This window comes from Girardinichthys multiradiatus, chromosome 9, assembly GCF_021462225.1.
Source record: "Girardinichthys multiradiatus isolate DD_20200921_A chromosome 9, DD_fGirMul_XY1, whole genome shotgun sequence".
Lineage (NCBI taxonomy): Eukaryota > Metazoa > Chordata > Actinopteri > Cyprinodontiformes > Goodeidae > Girardinichthys > Girardinichthys multiradiatus.
In genome coordinates this window covers 23,283,224-23,307,772 of record NC_061802.1, presented here as the reverse complement: position 1 = coordinate 23,307,772, position 24,549 = coordinate 23,283,224, and the positions used below count along the sequence as shown (strand labels likewise).

The following is a 24,549-nucleotide window of genomic DNA, read 5'->3' as shown; positions in this document are numbered from 1 at the left end:
GATGTGGGCAACCGTGAACTTTTAGCCATTAAGTTGGCGCTTGAGGAATGGCGGCATTGGTTAGAGGGTACTGAAGTCCCTTTTCTCATTTGGACTGATCATAAGAACCTCTCCTACATTCAAAATGCCAAGAGACTTAACCCCAGACAAGCCCGTTGGTCTCTGTTTTTTGCTCGTTTTCATTTTTCTATCTCCTACAGAGCCGGTTCCAAGAACATTAAGCCTGACGCTCTCTCTCGCCAGTTCTCTCATTCTGACAAACTCAAGACTGAAGCTTCCATCCTACCGGATTCTTATATTGTGGGCGCCCTCACCTGGGCCATTGAAAAGGACATCAGGGAGGCACAGAGGTCCAAACCTGACCCAGGTACTGGCCCAGTGGGCAAGCTGTTCGTTCCCAACTCTGTCGTCAAAGTTCTGGATTGGGTGCACAACAATAAATTGACTTGTGGTGACTGGTATGATCACATTTACCAAAAGGTATTTCTGGTGGCCGACTATGAACCTCAACATTAAAGATTTTGTTGCAGCTTGTCCCACATGTGCTCGAAACAAGAACACTGGTCTTCTTCAACCTCTGCCCACCCCTAGCCGCCCCTGGTCCCACATTTCCGTTGATTTCATCACTGGTCTCCCGCCATCTGACGGTAACACAGTCATACTTACTGTTGTTGACAGATTCTCTAAAACCCATTTTGTTCCTTTACCCAAGCTTCCGTCTGCATTGGAGACTGCCCAACTCCTGGTTCTCCACGTTTTCCGCATCCATGGCATATCTTTGGACATTGTTTCTGACCGAGGCCTGCAGTTCATCTCGCAAGTTTGGAAGGAGTTTTGCAAAGCTCTTGGTGCCTCCGTAAGTCTTTCGTCTGGATACCACACCCAATCTAATGGACAGACAGAAAGATGGAACCAGGAACTTGAAGTCGCCTTGAGGTGCGTAATAAATGACAACCCCTCTTCTTGGTGCAAACATCTCACATGGATCGAATATGCTCACAACACACATACTTCCTCTGCTACTGGTTTGTCCCCCTTTGAGGCTTCACTGGGCTATCTACCCCCACTGTTTCCCAGTGTTGAATCTGACATCCTGGTCCCCTCTGTTCAGCATTATGTTTCCAGGTGTCGTAGGATCTGGCAACAGACCAGGAGGACCCTCCTACGCACCCTGGAACAAAATAAGAGGTTCGCTAACCGCCACCGTTCTGCTGCACCTGTCTACCGCATCAATCAGAGAGTCTGGCTTTCCACCAGGAATATTAAATTAAAAGATACTTCTAGAAAGTTGGCCCCCCTTTCATTGGCCCTTTTCTCATCGAGAGGATCATCAACCCATCTGCGGTGAGACTCAAACTACCATCTTCCATGCACATTCACCCTACTTTCCATGTTTCCCAGATCAAGCCAGTCTCGGAAAGTCCCCTGAGTCCTCCCACCAAGCCCCCTCCTCCTGCTCGACTCATTGATGACCACCCTGCATATACGGTCAATCGTATCCTGGATGTTCGGCGTAGGGGGCGTGGTTTTCAATATCTTGTGGATTGGGCAGGATATGGACCTGAAGAGAGAACCTAGGTTCCCCGTTCTCACATCCTGGAACCTGCTCTCATCATGTCCTTTTACAAACGCCATCCTGAAAAGCGTTCTGGATTGCCTGGAGGCAATCGTTGAGGGGAGGGTACTGTAGGATCTCTGCTCCTCCCCTTCTGGTTGGTTCTGGCAGCTCATTGTCTGCAGCTGCAACGCATTCTCCTAATGAGCTCATGGGCTTCTTAAGGTAGCTGCTGATACAGACCTTTGCTGGAACATAACCTCAGTTATGTGGACTCCTGTCTGTCTGCCTATATGTCTGCCTGCCTGTCTGCCTGTCGACCTGCCTATCTGCCTACCTGCCTGCCAACATCTGGTAATACTCCCTCCTAAGGACTGCACTGTAAATATTCTCATCACCAGTACTCTCTCTCTCTCTCTCCTTGGATTCCTGGGTTTACCTCCTCCTCTGGCTTCTGGACAACTCCAGCTCAAGATTCCTTAAACAAAGTCTACAGTAGAAATAAACCTCATTTACTGTCTTATCTTGTGTGCTGAGTCTGTTTCATCCTCTGGTTTTGTTCTACTTTGACTAGCAATTCATGATACACGGTGGCGCAGTTGGTAGCGCTGTTGCCCTGCAGCAAGAAGTTCCTGGGTTTTACTCCCGGACAGGGGTCTTTTTGCATGGAGCTTGCATGTTCATGCCTGTTTCAATATACCAAATCACGCTAGCTACCGCTTTTGCTCGACCTCCTGACCACACCTTCTCTTACCCCCCTCCGCTCATCCCCTCACTTGGCACTGCCCAGTCTGGTGGCATTTTTCAAAATTTGTCTGGGGGCAGAGTTATTCTTTTAGATGGGGTTTAGTTCCACTTAAAGAAACTTAAATGCTTTGGTTATATCTTAATTTTAAAAGAATATATAAAGGTGCACTTACTATGTTAAAAATAATTATTTAAGTAGGATTTGATGTTGTTCCTCACTCACTCAATGTACTCATGACGCAAGTTACAGTATATCTGCATTAGCACTGGTATCAGTCAATAATAGTCATTTTTTAACATATAGGTATCAGTCACATAGATAAAACTGGGCTAAGATGAACAACTATTGTGTATTTTAATCTCATTGCTGTTTGTGTATGTGTTTCTGGAAGGGGATGGGAGGGGGTTAGCGATGTGGTATTTTTTGGGGCATGTGACATTGATAGTGATGCAGCTCAGGATTTTCCAGAGTTTCGCTGAAGCAGAGAAGCAATGTCAATGCTGTGGTCCTTTTGTTACAGTTTTGAAAGGTTGGGGAAATATATATAATATCAGCAAATATTCATTATTAACCATTACAGCAATATTATCAGATATCAATTTTGGCCCAAATTTTCATATTGGTGCATTTCTACTCTAGATCTACTTATTCCAATTTGTTTTTAGCAAAGTTGCGTTAGTGCAATAAAAGCTGAAATTTTTGAAGACTTTTCATGCATCTTTGCATGCATCTTTATAAGGGGTGTGGAGGACACTGTATATAATTGCTTAAAATATTTTCAGCAAAAATCTTTATGATAAAAAGTTAACTGCATGTATTATTACATTATTTTACTAGACCCTCATGTTTTGAGTTCCATTGATTCTTTTCTCACAATCCGAACGGACTTGACAGCAGAGAACCTAAAGGATCACAATGCACATGAACCAGTTTTCACCTTGGAGTAATGTGATTTTCTCCTTCTCAGATTAGGGCGTCTTTGTTTCAGAATTTCTCTGTGTCAGAAATGCTTCAGTCTGATCTAGGCTTCAGTGGCAAAGAAGATTGGAAACAAGAGATACAGAAGAATCTATAAATAAATGCACTCCATTCTGCAGAGGAAATTCAAGTGTGTTGCAGCTAACTACGGGACCAAACATGGACAAGGGAGCAAGCAAATTAACAACAGTTGTTTGAAGCATCCACAGTCACATAAAATAGAAAAAAAAAAAAAAAACACAGAGCTGGACAGAGAAACATGGCCGAAGAAAATCTAGAAAGAAAATAACACATGGAGGAAAATCTGATGACGTTAATAGAATGCAAAAATAGAAAGAACAATCAGTGTGATCAGAAATCGTAGAGCGAGCAGAGTGAGTCAGATACCCAAGAAGTTTCCTGCAGATTGCACAGGGGGAAGGGAAGACAGTCAGTTTCATACAGCAACAGAACAAACACAAAACATATCTAAAACCACATTAACCCAAAGACACTACACTGTTCCCAATGGATATTACACTTTATTTATTTGGTATTACAAATTAAATTGTCTTGACTACCTATGATAACTTTTAAAAGTCTGTTGGTGCTGCAATTTAATGTGATTCAACCTTAGACTAAAATAGTTGCTTAAATGGTTAAATATATCAGAACATAATTTAAATTAAACCAAAAAAAAAAAAAAAAGAAAATAGGAGAACGGGGAGACTAAACAAAAATCTTTAAAGAGGGACCAACACTGATGCTGTCAATCACATTTATGACCTAAAGATAACCGATCACATATAGCTACTTATATTTTGAGAAGCATTTGTAAGCAGGGAAGTCACATATATTAATAATGATAGATGGTTGTACTTTCTGAAGCACTACCAGACTACAAGGAAGAGTATAATAGCAACTCAGTAAATTCAAAGGTCATCAAAATTAAGTGAATTACAGTAATTCACTTCAAAACGTGAAACCCACATATTACCTAGATTCATTAACCACAGAGTGATTTATTTTAAGGGTTTATCTGGTTAACTTTGAAAATTATGGGATGGCGCTAAAACCCAAAATAAAGTTTTGTAATAATACCAACAAAAACTTGCTGTCAAGCAGACCCTTTCTGACACCGTCCCCAAGTAGGGTAAACCACAAAAGGCCTTCACCAAAAAATATGGCTGTTGACAGTGCTGCAATCAAGCCTATTATTAGGAAGTTGATAGGAAAGGAAAGCTGTTATAGAAAAAGACGCACAGGGTTTTCAGGAGATTGTAAAGCAAAGCCCATTCAAAAATGTGGAAGATTGTTTGGACAATGTTTGGACTGCAGCTGGAGTCAGAGCTTCAAGAGTGAATAAATGTTGTACTTTAATCAAATATCAAGGTGACAATGTCTGGAGGAAGACTGGGGAGGCGCAGAATCCAAGTTGCTTGAGGGCCTGTGTTCCAAAGGAAGAAATGATTTCCGGATCCATGTCCAATGTGGTGTTGGTATACCGTGTTCTATCAAGTCCAAAGTAAGCACAGTTAGCTACCAGGAAAATTTGTGAGAACTTTCAGCAAATTATAGTCCACATGCTTCCCTCTGCTGACCAGCTGAATGGACCATTGTATTACTGGGCTTGATTGATCGACAAACTGGTCTGACTTTACTACCATAGAGAATCTACAGATTATTGTCAAGAGCAACATGAGAAACACCAGATGCATTTATGCAGACGAGCTGGAGGTCACCGTTAAGAAATTCTGGACGTCCCTATTGCCTCAGCAGTACCATAAGCTAATTACCACCAATCATAACCACACTAACGCAGTAGTTCATGCAACCCCAACCAAAAAGTGAGTGCAAACTCTATGGGCATGGACACACTTTTTAGTCCGCCGACATTACTTGCCATATGTAATATTCTAATTTTGTGAGAAACTGAATTTTAAACTGTAAGCCACAATCATCAATATGAAAAGAATTAGCCACTTGAAATATCTCACTCTGAGTGTAATGAAAGTATATAATGTAGAAGTTTCACTTTCTGAACTGAATTACTGAAATAAATAAAAATTTCAATCAGTCTTTTTTCTTTCTCTTCTTTTTTAATTATATTCTTAGTTATATGGACCTGTAGTAAAGGCAAAATAGATTGCAGAGCACAATATCCATAAAAAAAAAACATCTCAGCTTTTGTGTTGCTTTCTTCAAGCAATTACTGAAACCAACTGAGCAGGTGACACAGTGCTAAGTGAAAGCAAAAATTTCAATCCTCTGCTGGTAGTATGAAAATAACATTCCTTAGGGGGGTTGGGTGACAAGAACCAAATTTTACGCTAAATGAACAAAATGGTGGAAATGTAGTCCACTTGCACATGAGTAAAAATACAAATTTGCTTGTGTGATTATATACAGGCCTAACTAATAGCTTGTAAAAATCAAATGTGCTGAGTTAGTGGGGAAAACAGATTTTGAGGAGCAGTAGTTACTGGTCAAAATGAGGACACTGTCTTTGCTCCCCTTGTAAATCAGCTTAATGAGGATTTAATACCCGCTCTTGCAAAACATCTTGTGTCCCTGCAAATCCAGGGGAGCCTAAGCCTTTGGACCACTGAAATGTTTTAATCAGAGATCTTGGTATTTGGCATGTGATCTTTTTCATCTGAAAACTAGAAAACTGTAGCAGGGGCTTTGCTATCCCATCTGAAAGCTGTAGCAAGAGTTTGCTATGGTGAGGAAAAGTTAATCTTCCCTTGTGATTGCTTCAATCTGCATTTGACTACAAACTGATGTGCGGCATATTGATTATATTTCAGGGAAAGAGACAGAGGATTGGTAAAAGGAAAGCAACAAAATAGGGAACTGCCAACAAATCAATAAGCTATCATGGTGTACAGTGGGGTTTGATTGGGAAAGGCTGGACTGGGCTCAGTTTGTCTGCACCAGACTGGGAGAACACTAAAAACTTACCAGGGCAGTTGTGATAGGATACATTCTGTGTTCTTGGTCCTATTCTGGTTGGACATGGACCTTGAGAAGCAAAAAGATATGGCTACAGACTTGCATGACTGAAACATCTGAGAATGAAGTGAGAACCTGTATATGTTTCACAAACCACTAACCACCTTATTCCTGCAAAGGGTACTGGTAATTTCGACCCTTCATAGTTTCATACTCATGCGGTTTAGGTAATTTTGTTTCTTTTTGTATAAATGAAATGTGTCTAATACTACTGTGGGGCATTTCATACTGACCATATGCCAATCGTTTCTTACACATATTGCCAAATCAATAAAAAAATATTTCAAAGTGAGAAGTTTTCTATTATGTATTTATGTCTATTGTAAGGACATGTAGTTTGTGACTTCTATAAATAATATCAACCAGCAGGGGTCACATACGTGGTTTTGGTTTGATTAGGAGTCACAAGTTATCCCGATTTATATGACTCAAATGGACTAAATAGATCAAGATCAAAATAAGTTCTCGGACCATTATATAGAATAAATTAAATGACACACGAGATATAGGCATTTTCATTACTTTTTCTCACCCTAATTCAAGGAAACAACTTCTGGATACAACTTCTGGAAAATAGAGAAAGTTACAGTAAAGTGCTTTGCTTTGGAAGCTATTAGTATGTAATAGGATGTAGTAAGTTTGAGGAAACTGGTTGCAGTTTCACTAAATGTCATCTCTTTTGTCTATTTCCGTAATCGCACACCTACTGTAACGTTCCTGCAAAGCTTCAGAACTTGTGGTTTGCCGCTGCATCTTTACCTGCACAAAAATTAACCTGTGCTCTGATAATGGTGTGTTGAACATGCAAGCAAAATACATGGGATTGTTTATGTGATCAGATGTTTGGTTCATCCATTGCCAATAGACGAGAAACCAAAAAGAATGGGGCTGAAGAATCTAAATATAAAGCAGCCATCCAAAACTCTGGATATTTTCACTTAATGAAAAGCCTACAGAAGAAAATTGTTAACCCACATTGTGGTTGGTTGCAACCGACAACAAGAAAATAAACGTCAGCTTCTTAAAAGCATTGACAGCATTGCAGAGGGCAGATCTGGTATTATTTTAGGTTTAAGAAATAACAAGTAGTGTTGTTTTACAGTTTTATGATATGGGGCAACTCATCAGTATAATCTAGTGTTCCCATTCTCAACCGTCTGCTGCTTCTGCTTTGAGAACCAAAAGGCTTTGCTTAACGCCCTTCAGAAACATTTGACCAGCTTTATTACTATGGAAGCCTTGATGTGCATCAGAGATTTTTAAGTCATTCATAGCTTTTCCTTCAAATGAAACTGAAGAAGCAGCTAAAAATGTTAATTCATGTAATCAGACAAAATTTCTTCTGGTCATCCCCCCAGTCTTTGATAGCCGAAGAGACTGGTATGCATATATTATAATATTTAAGGTGTAAAAATGTATGTTCCCACATGTTTGTATTACTTCTACTACATGCTGGTACCGACATCCCTCACCTAATTTAAGCAAAGCATCATGAGTTATAGGAATAAGGTGGATTAAACAGAACTTGAAAGAATTGAATGTCCTAGAGTGGAAGTTTAATCACCACACTACAGCCATCTCAACTATTTCCGTGGTGCAATCCAAAAGAAAAAACACAGTCATAACAGTGGGTGGACATGAGTGCACCTTGAGGCAAATCCCTTTATTAAGGTTGGGGCTAAAACAGCAAGAGATGAGATCAATACTTCACTTAATGATAAGGAAAGAAAAAAAAAAAAAAAGAGGACAAACACAAGCACCATCATGTTGAATGTTTGGGCTGCGGGATCTGTCTGTTCAATGGTTTTAACTTAAATTGCCATTATTACGTATTCCACCTTTAATTATATGTCCTCGGTACCACAGAGAGGTTAACCTTTAAGTTCTAATTTTACCATCTACTTATGTTCACCAGTGCAATCATCCTGTACTTGGTGAAACAACTTGGGAAGAAATAGAGGTCATAATGAATGCAGGACAGCTGTAATGAACAGGAAGCACAGTAGAATAAAAGTGCAATTTATTATATTCAGGCTTTCTTTAATCCATTTTAAAACTGAAACACGTCTAAAGAGAGAAAGGTAGAAAATATAAGAACTCTAAGATGCTATCTTCCTATCTCTTTTGACTCTACTTAAGTCAATTCCACCTGATGGCGATTCATCTAAATCTCATTAATCAATTTGTAAAGGTTAAATGGTGAAATTTTCTGCACAGATTGCAAATGAACATGGCAGCCTAAAGGACAAAGGGGAATTTTAATACAAAGAGCAAGCTAAAGATTGTTTGGGAGCTGAATGACAATTAATATTTTAGCATCAAAGCACCAGACAAAATGTTAACACTTTCACTTTTGATGAATTATTGCCGTGTTGACTTATGAGAGGAGCTCCCTGTATTGTTACATAATGAAACATCTGTCAACATATTTCAGCACCTGTTGTGTGGCTGTATATTAAGCCATCAAGTTAAGTCGAGCTGTGCTTTTGTCTGATAGACTGCTCTGCACAAGAAAGGAAGCTCCAGCTTGCTATCACAGAGAGGCAGCATGACTTCCTCTGCCCTCCCTCTAGTCTGCTAGCTCCTAACTGGGCTTGTGGATCCATTGGAAACTCTGTGAGTACATCAATAATGAGGGGGAGTGCAAAGGAGGACCAAAGGGTTTTACAGGTCATATTTCATGGAAAGTTTACTGCGTGACACAGATTGAAGAAGAGACAGAGAAGGAGGGGTGCTGAAAGGTACTGCAGACAAAGAGAGGCAGGGCAGAAATGGGACGGGTTATGGTACAACACAAAGAGAAGGCAGAGGGCAGAGGGGAAGAGAAGCGGAGAGGAGAGGAGGGGTTTTTCAAATCATGACAGAAGGGTCATACTTACTGTAGGGCACACACTCATACTGGACTTCCAGATACTTGTAGGTCCCTGGGCAGGGGTCAGGGAAGACATCTGAACCTGTGATCACGATGCACTGGGTGCGATTGTTGCATCTGGAAACATAAAAAAGGAAAAGAAAAAAGAACTGTTAATAATTAATTATATTCACTTCAAATGAGATGAAGGAATGTACAAAATATCTGTATGTTTTGATCAGTCAAATAAAAAAATTTTAAGACATTTTTAAGACCAATATCATTTACATTTGAGGCCTACATGAATTCTACAAAATAACATAGCTTACCTCACATGTTTGATAAATAAAATAATTTAAATATAACTTTCAAATAGGTCTTTAATTATCTTTTACATATAGGCACATACATTCATCACATACAGCATACTATATGTACTGTACTATACTACACTGTAGTATAGTATATACTATATACTATACTATGTATTAAATTTCATAAATCTTTTAAAAATGTTTCCCTGAATATTCCTGCAATTGTTTTGTCACAAAAACAAACAACTATGAATCCTTCAGATAGAACTACAAATCATGGAAAAAAATATTTGCAGTGGCCACATTTCTCAAAATATTGGCAACTATAAAGAAATGTAGGTGTTAAATGAATATAATTTAACCCCAAGTGGTGAACATTTTGGCATATTGATGATCCCTGATTGTTGAAGCGAGAGTTAACATAAAGGCGAAATCAAAACCGTGGTCAAAAACAAGCCCTTACTTTCAGTTTTTAGATCACATTTTTAAATTTTTAGATCAGATTTCTTATCTGATTTAGTGGTAAATTTGACCATTTATGTTGACACTGAAAGTGATAAATGCTATCTTAGACTTAACTGGCTTTGCTTAAAACATTCGCAGACCTACCTACTTTTGACTTCATACTCCGGACCTTCTGCTGACATATGGCATTCCGTGTGAACAAATAACAGTATTTCCTCATAACTCAGTCCTTTCCAGTCATTATGTAATGATCTTTGAGTTTAATCTAACCAAGGACCCCACCCCTGACATAACATTTTATTATAGTAGATCTTCATCAGACAATGAGGTAACAATGTTTAAAGTATCTGTTCCATTTTTTATTTCTCCCAGTATCACAGAAAAAACAAAGTAGAGGGCAGCAATTTAATTTCTACCCTTTTACAAACTGATGTTCTTGCTCAAAATGTTACTTCCGTAAATATATGCCATTAGACAATGTAGCTACCTTAAAAATAAGGTGGTTATTCATTGGAGCCTCCCTCCCTTTAAGGCACAATGCTAGGAAATAGGAGAAAATGGGGCTCTACACATCTAGAGGAGTCCTATGTAATCTGGAAAAATAGTCTCCTATTGTATAACAAGACCCTCCTCTAAGCTACAACAGTGTATTTGTCATCATTAATAGAGAAGAATACCAATAATCCGGGGTATCTTTTAGTACAGTTGTTAAACATACACAAACTACTAGCTCTGTTGAGCCATCCATTCCTTCAGATCTAAGCAATGATGAATTTATAGGCTGTTTTATGAATATTATTGATTCTTTAAAAAAATAATCATTAGCATTCTCTGAAACGTGATTAGTTCAGGCAGTATTGGAGGAAACTGTAAAACCTGATCTGTTTTGAGTCAGTTGAGTTTTTTGAGTTATCACAAATATTAGCTTCATCTAAACCTCCAACTTGTATTTTGGATCCAAACTGTTCCCTTTGATTATTGCACCCATTTTAGATTTGATAAATTTTTCCTTAGTAAATGGATATGTACCATAGGCTCTTAAGGTAGCTTTAATTAAATCTTTACTTAAGAAACCTTCTCTCAATCAAAATGACTTAATAAATGACAAATCTATATCTAATTTTCTTATCTAAAATTCTTGAGGTTTCAGAGCTCATCATAGCATTGAAACAGCACTGTTGGATGTCACTAATGACATTCTCGTGGCCTCAGAGCATGGACTTGTGTCTTAACCTGTCCTGTTAGATCTCAGTGCTGCATTTGATATGATCGATTTAAATGTTTTCTTAGGCTGGAACATGCTGTAGGTATCAAGGGAACAGCACAAGGCTGATTTTAAATCGTATTTGTCAAACAGATTCCAGTTAGTTTATGTTAATGATAAATATTCTTCGTACTCCTGGGTTACTTGCAGAGTGTCACAGGGTTCAGTACTTCGGTCAGCTCTATTTACTATTAACATGGCTCCAATTGTTAAAATTATCAGACAACATAGAATAAATTTCCACTGTTTTGCTGATGATACTCAGCTATATTTATCCATAAATCCTGATGAATCTAATCAGTTAGGTAGACTACAGGTGTGACTTCATTTTTTGCTTGTAAATTCAGACATGACAGAAATTGTCATCTTTAAACCAGAGTTATTGAAAAAGAAACTGCTTAGTCAATCACTTCATCTGGATGGCATTGAATTGGCCTCTGGATGCCATTAAATTGGTCTTTAGGATTTACTTTTTTCACCTCTGGAATAATGCCAAAAGTAGAAATACCCTGTCCAGGACTGATGCTGGAAAAGTAGCTCATGCATTTTTACTTCAAGGCTAGACTATTATAATTCTTTACTATCAGGAAGTTTAAAATAGAGGTTAAAAGCATTCAGCTGATCCAAAATGCTGCAGCAAGAGGTCTGATGAAAATCAAAAAGAAAGATCATATGTCTCCTATTTTAGTTTCCTTTCATTGACTCTCCTTTAAATCCAGAATAGAATTAAAAATTATCTTTCTCACATATCAAGCTCCATCCACCAGAGAACTGATTGTTCCATAGGTTTCTAATAGAGCACTTTGCTTTTAGACTGCAAATTTACTGGTGGTTCCTAGAGTTTCTAAAAATAGAATAGGAGGCAGATCTTTAAGTAATCAGCCCCCTCTCCTTTGGAGCCAGTTCCCAAAGTTTAAAGTTTGTAAAATTTTAAAGTATGTAGTTAGATGGGCTTAAGCTATCCTGTAGCTATGCTACTACAGGTTCAAGCTGCAGGAGGACACAATGAGCACTTTTACTCACTCTGCTACATTATCTTACTACCCTTCAATTTTGCATTATTTGCTGTTATTTCAGATTTTAGTTTTGCTCTCTATCTGGTTTTTTTTTTTTTTTCTCTTCATAGAAGCTACATGTGGCCTGGCAATCTTTTTAGCCTTGACAGCCTACTGCAGTTGGGCATTGGCTGAGCTACTGCCGCCAGCTGCTCTGTCTTTCAGTGTTTGACTCTCTCTCTCTTCTAGACATAGTTATTAGCTAAGTTTTACTGCAGCTAACTATGTGCTCTCCGTCATCCTATAGACCAAAAAACTGATTTAGAGCTGCTTGGCTGGGTTTCTCACCGAGATAAAGCCACTAAAGAAGGTACTACTGCCATTAGCTTTTAACTTTCTTTAATACTAAGCAAAAGGTGTTGGTAAATTACACTTTTCTAGACACAATTAAGATCTTTAATCTTCTGACAGAAATGTAATGGCTAATTCATTTGTTTTTCATTTCCATGCTGATTCTCCACAATGTGAGATGGAAACTTTTTCATGTCTTTTTCAAAAGCTTGGACAGTCTGTGCAATGTGTAAAGTCATCACTGGTTAACACTGTATTCATTCAGTTAATTTGATTCTGTCAGGTGGAAGAGCTGCTGCAAAGTCCACAACTCCTTGCAGTTGGCTTGCTTTCCAGGATAGACAACTTTTCATCTATGGACATTATAAACTAAACCTGACCATAACTGAATATGATAATGTCTATTATTGGATTGTTATGGATTGATTATATATTTTAAGTAACTTATAATTAGATCTTGTAAGCCACCTTAAGAAGACATTTGTTTCAGTTGGTGCAATTTTGTGCCTCATCTTAAAGCACGTTTGAGAAAAGCAGTTTAAGTACCTTTTCGTACTACAATCCTTAAGAAATGTTGAACTAAATACTCATATATATCATGAAAGAATATAACAAATATTATTAAGAAAAGGTTAAGTCTTCTGCATACTGGACAACAACTACTACTACACATTGGCATTTGTGGCTTACGCTATGTGCATCTGTCTATTTTACTAAACTGTCCCACCTAACCCAAAAGTGCTCTTGCTCCAACTTAAAAAATGTATATTATGTTATCTGTCAAACAAGCAAAGTATATTCAATATATTTGCTACTGAGTCGCATATAACATCATGGTGAGCAAAAACAAGAGACAATCTCTCAATAACTGTTACAAGTCACGCAAAATTTATATTACGGCTTATATTGCCTCTTCATCAGAAAGAAAATCTGATTTGATATAAGCACAACTTTTTTCCATCTTGCTGTAGTTAATTCTAGTTGTTACAGAGAACATTTGGAGAGCAGAAACAAAAAATTGGCTCGCTATGTGCTGCGGCAGGCCAGAGAGTTGCAGGTGAACCGCCTCTTTTGCTGCACTGAAAACATGACAATGACATCAATAGAAAGTTGTTTTTATTATCAAAGGGCATAAAATTGCTTTGGAAATCCGAGGGGCCAGATGGATAACTCGGTTCTGCTTAAAGGGTGGACCAGACAAAATATTAGTTTATTTTTATTTTTCGTAACTTTGGAAAATGCAATGTTTATTGCACAGTTTTTTTTCTTTTGCTTTTGGCTTTTCTCTTCATTAATGACCTCCATCTGTAATAACACATAAAAATATATGCACTTTGTTGTTCTCATGGAAATGAATTCCTGTTTAGAAATTAAAATATGCACCTCATGCTGAGATCATAATAGACTGCATGTTTTTTTATTTATTTTTTGCGGCAAATACTTTATGGATCTGCACCACTTTCCACATATTAAATGGTCACTTTGATGGCTCTGTTTTGCTCATGAAGAAGTATATCATGCAGAAGCAATATAAATTATAGAGCTTTATCTAGCGGATTCCTCTGAGACCAGGGAATGAATGCCTAGTTTACGTCAACCATATAAAACAGAATAATATAGAAAAATAAAAATTTGTGACACTAATGAGACACAGACCTGCCATCATTTCTCAGGCAAATGTATTGAACAACACAGGACAAAGGACAAAAAAAAGCTCATATTTCTTTAGAAACAATTTTGTCATATGTGTTGATAGCTCAGCTTGATGTATTGCCCTAATTTTAGAGCAGTGGGACAGGGGCACCCTGATCTATGGGATTGTATGACTCTGATTCCCCTCTCATATATGAAACCTCAGGCATCTCATGAGACCAATTGAAAAAGCCCTAATGACTTCTTCTATATATAGCCCTCCCACTCATTTTGAGAGAAAGCATGTAATTGAAATTCCACCAATAAAAACTTCAGCATTTGGCTGTGTGGGGCACAGGTCTCACAGTGCACATGAATTAAATACATTTAAAATATGATATTTCTGACTTTTTTTGATAGTCTGAGGCTATACAGTAATTAATCCTCTACATAATGAATATTAGGTGAAAAGAGTTTTTCTCCATTTTTCTCCAGAGTGATGCATACTTCCTCTGTACTTTTCTAAAGGGAAATATATATTTTTAAGCAAATATTTGGAGTTTACCTTTGAGAGATAAAATGATAATCTGCCAAAACATTGAGGTTAAATTTATTTTAGAAAGAAATAAAAATTAAAAATGGAATGGCAGAGCTTGTGCCTTCTCCTCTTGCCTCCTTTTCGACCTCCAGTCCATTAATCACACTGAAGATTTCCAAACGTAATCCCATCCCATCTCTGACCTTTTGGGAGAGGTAGATATCAGTACAATTAGACTGTCGTCGAGAACAGTGATCGGATTTAATGCAAATCTCTCTTAAAAATGAGCACTCCAGCTGACAGTGGGAAATCAGTGGAATAGGATGCCAACAAGGTAGAACGGATGGCACTCCTGACACCACATATCCACATACAATTTAACCTTTTTCCCTGCCGTCATAAACCATGTCAGAGGAATAATTGGACATGATGATAATATGCTAGTTAAACGATAAATTGCCTGAAATGACAAATTTGTTACAAATTAAATCAGAGACGGAAGGAGATATTTTTAAAATTCCAATTCTGTTTTTGTCACAAACGATCGTATTTTGTGATTTTTTAGAAAATCTGCTTTGCTTTGTAAAGTTATTTACACTGTTTTAAAACATGTTTAGTGTATTTTACTTGATTCTGATGAACCAATGAGTGAAAACACACAAACAAAAGGCTGCACTATAAAGCAAGACTAATAGGTTAGCCAAACTTATGCTAAAACAGTTTCTGATATCACCAAGGAGGCTCTGTTCAAGCATGACTACATCAGTAACAATGGTATCATAAGGGAAAGGCAGTTTGTGTTCTTACTGTAGTTTCAGCTTAAGTTGTCACTGATTTATTTTCTTTATTTCTTTTCCTTTATAGGAGAATAGGACAGAAAAAAACAAGAATATGTAATTTGACTGAATGGCTAAATGAAGATGATTCAGATTAACCATTTTAAAAGCTCTTGATTGTTAAGTGATCTTAAAAATAACTAACCATTATTTAAAAATGTCATCACCATCTTAAAATTCAAAGTATAATGCATTAATATTGTGATTTAATGTTTGGATTGCCATAAACAAATTTAATGATAATACAAAAGTTACTCAATAGTATATTTTCAGCTCTGAGATTACTGATGGCATTATATAGAAAAACATCCACTCAAAACACACCCACACACACAAAACTCAACAACCCCCCTAAAGCTCAGCGTTTTCAAGTTATCTTGCTTTTTTTTAGCATAACAAAAATCATCCAAAAAGCTCTCTTTTGCACCATTAAGAAGCTTGCAGTTAAGCTACAGTTAAAGAAAATAAAACATGGCATTATTATGTGTTTATATTATCATAATGCCAATTAGCAAAGCTATTTTGAACTTGTTTATTACCATTCCCTCGAGGCTAATATTCATCTAAAAAGTATTTTACAAAAGAACTGCACCATGGAAAAATTGGGAAATGTTATGCTTCATGCTAAATAAGATGCACTTTCTTAATTTTGTTTGGTCATAATTATAGGAGTATCGAGATTAAATGCCACAATCCTTCTCATCGAAATGAAGTCAGTCTCACAAAGTATAACCTAGTTTCCTCCAGTGACTTCATATGGAAATGAAGTGAAAGCTATTATCAAGAGCCTTGGATTTGAATGTTAGCGCCTTAAACTTGACACCCTATTTTTATGTTTGAGACTTATTTTAAAGTAAGAAAGCAAGTAGTTCTTGAACTGACAAAGTCAGCTAATGAAAACTTCTCACTTAGCACTCACTTACATTAGCAAAGAAGAATCCTCCGCAACTAAAGCTCGTATCAGATTCCTAGTATCCAATGAGCGCTAAATTAAAGGGCTATATCACACTTTTTAAACCTAGAATGCATTTGATCTTCTCTTGTTAAAATTCACAAAACTTGTATTGGTCAAACCTGAATTCAATAATTGTACATGAAATAAAGATTTGTTTGAAACATCGTTTATGATATTTGAAACTTTGTTCTCTTTGTTAAAGCACATAACAAATTCATTTGAGAATGTTTTTGGCATTAAGAACACCTAAGACATGCATAAAAACCCCAATACTACACTTCTCAAACATGGACTGAAATATTCTACACTGATTAGAGATTATTTAAAACAGTTTGTGATTTTTTTCAAAGATTTTATGTCAGTTGAATGGATGATTACATTCCTGGTCATATTACTTCATTAATTAACTATTTTGCATGTTCTGCACTAGTTGCATGTACTGCCAATGCAGTTTGTGATTTTTTTCAAAGATTTTATGTCAGTTGAATGGATGATTACATTCCTGGTCATATTACTTCATTAATTAACTATTTTGCATGTTCTGCACTAGTTGCATGTACTGCCAATGCATGGTTGGGGTCTGTTTGTGTACTCCAGGTCTTTCCCACTGTCCAAACACTAGTCAAGTCTGTCAGCCAATCTAAATTCCCCTGAGGTGTGAGGTTGGGAATCTATAGTTGTGTGTCCTGTGTACCTCTGTGATGAACTGGCAACTTGCCCAGGGTGCTTCCCAGTTCTCACTTATGCAATGGCAATAGGCACCAGGATTATGGTCACCATGACTTGGCCTGAATATATCTAATTGGATTCAAAAACATTTTGCTCATTAAAGCATTTTGGTTATTCATATAATCCTTTTTTTTTCATTTGTGAAACCAGTTTTAGCTAACCACAACTGAATTCTGACTATTCATAATTTCGCTTTAGTAATACAGTACTCTAAAGACGAATGTTTGACATGTCAGTGTGATGTAGATATTTTCTGCTTTTTGTCTGCCTAGTCTAAACAAGTATCTTGATTAAACAAGATTATGTGATCTATTTTCAGATAAATGTAGAAAAAAATATAGCTCAAGCAAGCAGGAAAAAGGCACCAATCTGTTTTAGCACTCTGAGACTGGTAACTCATTTCACAGCAATGCCAGGGTGCCCTGACATTTGAATATGTTGTAGGTTTTAAAAATTCTTACTATGCAAATCCACACAAAACAAGCAGTAGCTCTTTTTGCAGGTGGACTACAATTGAGGCATAAGTAATAATAATAAAAAGCATTGTAGCACATGATTCTTTCCATTTACATGTTTTTCTTAAAGTGTATCAATCTGAATTTGAGGTTTGTTTTGACTAACCATAATGGTGAATCATAATGCAGTCAGATCTAATCAAAACAGTGTTTGCTTTGCCTAGCTGTTTGTGTTATGCTTTGGGTGAAATTTTCAATTTTCTCTCTTTTAAAACTGCTAGCCTAAAGTAGCCATTTGTAATTTACAATACAATAAAGAAAAAAGGAGCTGCTGCAGTGAAAACAATCGCTGCGTAACTAGAGAAGAGAAGCAAGATGAGTGAGGGGAGGACATTACAGAAAGAGGCACAATCTACTTCCTGGTGCTCCCAGTTTGAATTTCAATCAAATTAGCGTCTCTTAAACTCAAAGTGACCCGTCTAGCCCCATTTCATCTGAAATGCTGATGAGGTTCATGGCACAATTATCAAGGCAGACATCGCTCTCAAGAGGCAAGCCTGTTGATATCCGACGAGCCATTGAAAAATTAAATCATTTTCAGGGCCACAGAATGGCAGTGAGGGAAACAATGTGATTTTAGCAGAACACAACGCACCCACAAATTTAATACACACATGTTGTAAGTATAATCACCTCCTGTATCAATAGACCAGTAGACCACTTCTAGGAGGGTGGTCCAATACTGCTTCAGGAAGAGGGCAATTAGGAATTAATCATTAGCATCCTGCTTTCAGCTTGAGATCTGACCCAAATCCTTCCAAGTCATCCTTCAAACTTGCAATTGCTCTCATACACTTGTGTTGATGTTACATTTATTGAAGTTGCCAATATAGCTCAATTGGGGAATTCCAGGCTCTTCAAGATTCAGGGACAAAGCTGTCTGACTCGCATCCATTCAAACTCTTTTATTGATTTTTTAACCAGAAGAGGTATATCATCATGCAACTGGAGTCAAAAGAAATGTTGTTTGCTAGTGTGCTGGTCAAAATGTAACCTTCTGTGAAACAACAGAATGCAAAGCTAGACCACCCACGTATAAAGGAAGGCCATACAGGAATGGATTATAAACAGCACTGATGGTGTCCTACAGTGGACATCAGACTTTACATCTCAAAACAATCGAATAATTAAAGGTCTGCTCAGTCTTAGGCTTTGAATTTTCTAGATGCATAGCACTGTTGGAAAGACATACAAGCAGACCAATTTAAACAAATGCTGTGCATGCTACAGTTACTATTCTTTTAGATTATTTTGTTCAAAGCAGAAGTGGGTTTTCTTTCTTTTGGTGAAACTATGTCAAGATAAAGTTGAACTCACTAAATATAAAGAAACATGTGAGTTAAGCTTCAAAGCACAGGATGTGACTTTTTTAATTTAAGGGATAATGTAATATTTCAGAACCAATTAGTAAGTATTATGCTGCATGTTATTTGTACTCAAAGATGAGAAATGCATGAGTTTCAAGTCACACTAAAAACTGCAGTAATCAACTGTTCTTTTTCACTTTATTTGTTTTGCATCTCATTACATAAGACTCATAGCACTGTGCAAGCTCTGTAAGAAAGTCTTTTCATATTGTTTGAATGTAAAAAAAACACAGAAATACACTGTTACCGACTTGTGATGTTAATGTTAGTTAGCCTAGTCACTGAATACTAAATTAATTTCCAATTCCAATTAGGGATCAGTGAAGTGTCAACATGTAAAAACGAAATCAGAGGAAGCACAGAGGTGTAAGAAGCTATTTGACAGGAAACTGTATTTTGTACACCAATGAGAGATTGTCTGAGGTAATTCAGTCTGTGAAAGAGGGAGAGAGAGCAAGACATCAGGAGGTAACAGAACAACTGAACGGAATACAGCAAAGTTGCTCTATTTATCTTTTTGAGCCTTTATCCTCTGTCTGTCATGGATAACAGTGGATTTGGAAAGGTTGGAAGCTGTATGGAAAACTTGGTAAGGATCTACAGGGGTTGGACAATGAAACTGAAACACCTGTCATTTTAGTGTGGGAGGTTTCATGGCTAAATTGGACAAGCCTGGTAGCTAGTCTTCATTGATTGCACATTGCACCAGTAAGAGCAGAATGTGAAGGGTCAATTAGCAGGGTAAGAGCACAGTTTTGCTTAAAATATTGAAATGCACACAACATTATGGGTGACATACCAGAGCTCAAAAGAGGACAAATTGTTGGTGCACGTCTTGCTGGCACATCTGTGACCAAGACAGCAAGTCTTTGAGATGTATCAAGAGCCACGGTATCCAGGGTAATGTCAGCATACCACCAAGAAGGACGATCCACATCCAACAGGATTAACTGTGGACGCAAGAGGAAGCTGTCTGAAAGGGATGTTCGGGTGCTAACCCGGATTGTATCCAAAAAACATAAAACCACGGCTGCCCAAATCACGGCAGAATTAAATGTGCACCTCAACTCTCCTATTTCCACCAGAACTGTCCGGCGGGAGCTCCACAGGGTCAATATACACAGCCGGGCTGCTATAGCCAAACCTTTGGTCACTCATGTCAATGCCAAACGTCGGTTTCAATGTTGCATGGAGCGCAAATCTTGGGCTGTGGACAATGTGAAACATGTATTGTTCTCTGATGAGTCCACCTTTACTGTTTTCCCCACATCCGAGAGAGTTACGGTGTGGAGAAGCCCCAAAGAGGCGTACCACCCAGACTGTTGCATGCCCAGAGTGAAGCATGGTGGTGGATCAGTGATGGTTTGGGCTGCCATATCATGGCATTCCCTTGGCCCAATACTTGTGCTAGATGGGCGTGTCACTGCCAAGGACTACTGAACCATTCTTGAGGATCATGTGCATCCAACATTGTATCCTGAAGGCGGTGCCGTGTAACAGGGTGATAATGCACCAATACACACAGCAAGACTGGTGAAAGATTGGTTTGATGAACATGAAAGTGAAGTTGAACATCTCCCATGGCCTGCACAGTCACCAGATCTAAATATTATTGAGCCACTGTGGGGTGTTTTGGAGGAGCGAGTCAAGAAACGTTTTCCTCCACCAGTATCACGTAGTGACCTGGCCACTATCCTGCAAGAAGAATGGCTTAAAATCCCTCTGACCACTGTGCAGGACTTGTAAATGTCATTCCCAAGATGGACGAATTGGTCCACGGATTGACGCTGTGTTGGCTGCAAAAGGAGGCCCTGCACCATACTAATAAATTATTGTGGTCTAAAACCAGGTGTTTCAGTTTCATTGTCCAACCCCTGTACATTCTCAAAGATGCTAGTCATTTTAAACTTTGAACTATAAATCATTGTGATTTTTTTATTATAAAGTCCTATTTTTTAGTGACTTCTTTATAACAAGATCTTAATATGTAATTAATTACTGACCACTCACAACACAAGGCTAGAAAAATATATTAAGATTATTCAGGGTCAAGGATTCACAAAAAATTGAGATGGGAAACTGGATAGAAATAGAGAGTCATTTTATTCATTCTGAACTATTGCACATCCCTCTGAAACATCCGAACTGAATCTGTACCTTGATGAAATCTTAATCTGCTGTTCTTTAAATAAACACTAACAGTGTATGTACAGAGAGAAAGTACAGGCAGAGTGCTGTCAGGCAGCAAGAATGGGGCCCCTCAGAGAGCCTTGCAAGCAGTACTGTCACTGATATAAATAGTCCAACTACCATTCTTTAGTCTCCAGACCCCACCTCACTTTTATTGATGCAAACATAGAAGATGCAGCTGATTTCAAACTAATATCATGCAGGCTACTAAAAGTTATTTTTCCTGAAAATGTTTACTGGTTATGAACTCAGTTTAACTCAGAGTCATTCAGTAATCTCACTGATGAATTTAATCTTCTCTTTCAGAGAGCAATCTGCATTGATCATTTTTGTCAATGATATGCCTCTTCTACAAAGCCATGATCCACAGGCACACCAGAAACCAACCCTGTTATGTTACAGCTATCAATTACCTTGTTATCGAATACTTACAATCAAGCTCATTAGTCAAAGTGAAATCAATGTACACTACCGGTCAAAACGTTTAGAACGGCTTTCTCATTTAATGGTTCTCTTTATGTTTATGACTATGTACATTGTATGTAGATTCTCACTGAAGGCATCAAAACTGTGAATGAACACATATGCAATTTTGTAGCAAACAAAAAATTGTGAAAAAACTTTAAATATATATTATATTTTAGAGTCCTTAAGGAAGCCGCCCTTTGCTGTGATGACTGAAATATTAACCTTTGGTCATCCCTAAATGCACCTCTGGGAAGTTCCTTCACAACTCTTTGGAAAACCATTTCAGATGACCACCTCATGAAGCTCAAAGAGAGCAAAGCAGTAATCAAAGCAAAGGGTGGCTATTTTGAATAATCTAAAATATACAAATGTTTCGAGTTATTTCACACTTTCATTTACTATGTAATTCCATGTGTGTTCATTCATAGTTTTGTTGCCTTTGATGAGAATCTACAATTTAAATAGTCTTAAAAATAAAAAGACCCATTAGGTGAAAAAGTGTATCTAAAACGTTTGACCAGTAGTGTACGTAAGCCCCTTTTCATATTGTATATCTTCATATGTTCTTTACTGTAAAGATTATTTATCTAGGCCTTGTCATCTTTTCTAACATCTGCTGAGATGAGTACATATGGTCAAATTTGAATTAATCACAACCAACCACAAAATGATTTAAGCATTAGCAATGCAATGCATCAAAAATTATATATTTTGATTACTGTTTAAATCTGCTAGATGTTATCTGCATGGTTAGTGTGGTTGCACTAATTAGCATCAGAACAGAAGAGGAAATGTCATTATTATAAAAACTTGACCTTGGAAGAAAGAAAATCCACAGCACTGAATGTTATCATCACTGAATTAATCATTTAAAACTTTACTGCCATGTAGTTTCACATCTGTAGGAGTGGTGTCTATATGAAAAAAAACCTGAACAGATTATCACTCACTTGAGTCAACTAATTGCTTGCAGCTGAATGTTCTAATTGAGCCACAACAATCCTAAGGCTATTTTCCTAAAAATCATTGAGGTCATGAATATAATATGCCAGCCAGATATAAAAACAAGTCAGAGTTCCAACAGGATCTATCAAACACAAGCAAGCCACAACCCAACACTTCGGGCCATGTCAGTAATCCACAGATATTTAAAAGTTGGTACAGTGGAGGGGTTTGATTGCTCAGATGACCCCAGAGGCTGTTTTGTCTGGGGCTGAATGCCTTGGTAGGGTCTCCCATGGTAAATGGGCTCTGGATGACAAGCCAGTCAAAGAGTGGTTCAGAACCCTTCATGACGATGACAAAAACGAGGCACAAGATGTTGCCCTGTATTACAAAGCTGGGAGCCCACCCTAGAGCCAGGCCTAGAGTCGGGGATCGTTGACGAGATCCTGGTGGCCAGGTTACTCCTCATGAGACCCGGCCAGGCCAAGTGAGCCAAATAAGAGATGCGAGGCCATCCCCAAGTGAGCCCACCACCTGCAGTAGAAACCATGAGGAACTGGCGCAAAGAGGATTGTGTGGTGGTCGAAGCCAGAGTCCCCGGCAACCTCATCTTCAGATGCTCAAACTGGCTCTATCGACATGGAATGTCACCTCACTGGGGTTGAGAGATATCAGCTAGAAATAGTCGGGCTCACCTCTACACCGCCTGGGCTTTTGAACTCAGCACCTTGAGAGGGGTTGGACTCTCTTCTACTCTGGAGTGACCCGTGAGGAGAAGCGCCACGCTGAGGTGGGGTGGGTGTTGGGCTTTACCCCAGTGAATGAAAGGATCACATCCCTGCACATTTGGGTTGGGGTGAGGTGTCTGAGAGTTGTTTTAGCCAACAGGCCAAACAGTGGCCTGGAGTACCCTGGCAAGGGTGCTGGACAGCGCCCCACTCAGGGACTCTGTCATTCTGCTGTGGGCATGTTGGAATTCTGCCCACATGGAAAGGGGCAGGAAGGAGTATTCTGCTGATCTCGACAGGGGACAGTATTGGGCAGTGGAAGGAGTCAAGTCTGGGAAATGGAGGTCTGGGTCTCTCTGCTGAGATTGTTGCCCCCATCACCCGGTCCTGGAAAAGCGTAAGACAAGTACGAGTAGGAATCTAATTTTCTACACAAGCACTGATGTGATTTTTCCCCCACCTATCTAAATTAGGAAACTTTAGAAATAATACCTCTTTTTGACTGAGTCCTCTCTCATACATGGAATGATATTGACTCTGTTTCTTATATTATTAATAAATTAATGCTCACAGCAGGACAGCGAGAATAAAAATCCTTTAAATAGTCTTAATAGTTATGAAAGTGAAATCAGGATATGCAAAAGCCATATCGATTGGTTAAAGTTTTACAAAACCAGTAGAAATCCACCAAAAATCCCAGATTGATGCATCTCTTGCATTTTATAAACAAAACAAAAATAATTTAAATATTTTTTATTTGAAGACTGCATTCTGATAAGAGGGGCAACCTTAGTGCAGTAAATAACTAATTAGTTCTAATTAGCTTTAATCTTGGGCATCTTGTCATAATCAGTTGAATTTATTTTCAAGGCAACAGAGTTATTTTGTCCGATCAGTTTGTCTATATATTTATATAAAAAGGAGCTACATACGTAAACTTACGGACTTAAAAACAAAACACATGACACAAAATTACATTTCTTGTAACTTTAAGAGTCCTTACTCATTACACTTAGGCAGTGTAAAGAATTGTGAAGCTGCCACTGATTCTTCACACAAGACAGATATCGATGCTGCACAGAGATGCATTAGTGTCTGCTTGCACATAAAAGCTGTCATAACTAGATTCAG

At 38.0% G+C, this 24,549-nt stretch overlaps 1 protein-coding gene across 1 annotated transcript in view; it reads right to left on the bottom strand.

Moving 5' to 3' along the window:
- Positions 1-24,549, bottom strand: part of adgrl2a (adhesion G protein-coupled receptor L2a) — a 155,454-nt gene that overhangs the window by 77,173 nt on the left and 53,732 nt on the right. Inside the window, exons 4-5 of the mRNA XM_047374519.1 lie at positions 9,155-9,264; positions 6,225-6,284 (exon numbers count right to left, since the gene is read on the bottom strand). Coding sequence (XP_047230475.1) covers positions 6,225-6,284; positions 9,155-9,264 — 170 coding nt within the window. The remainder of the gene's footprint in view (positions 1-6,224; positions 6,285-9,154; positions 9,265-24,549) is intronic.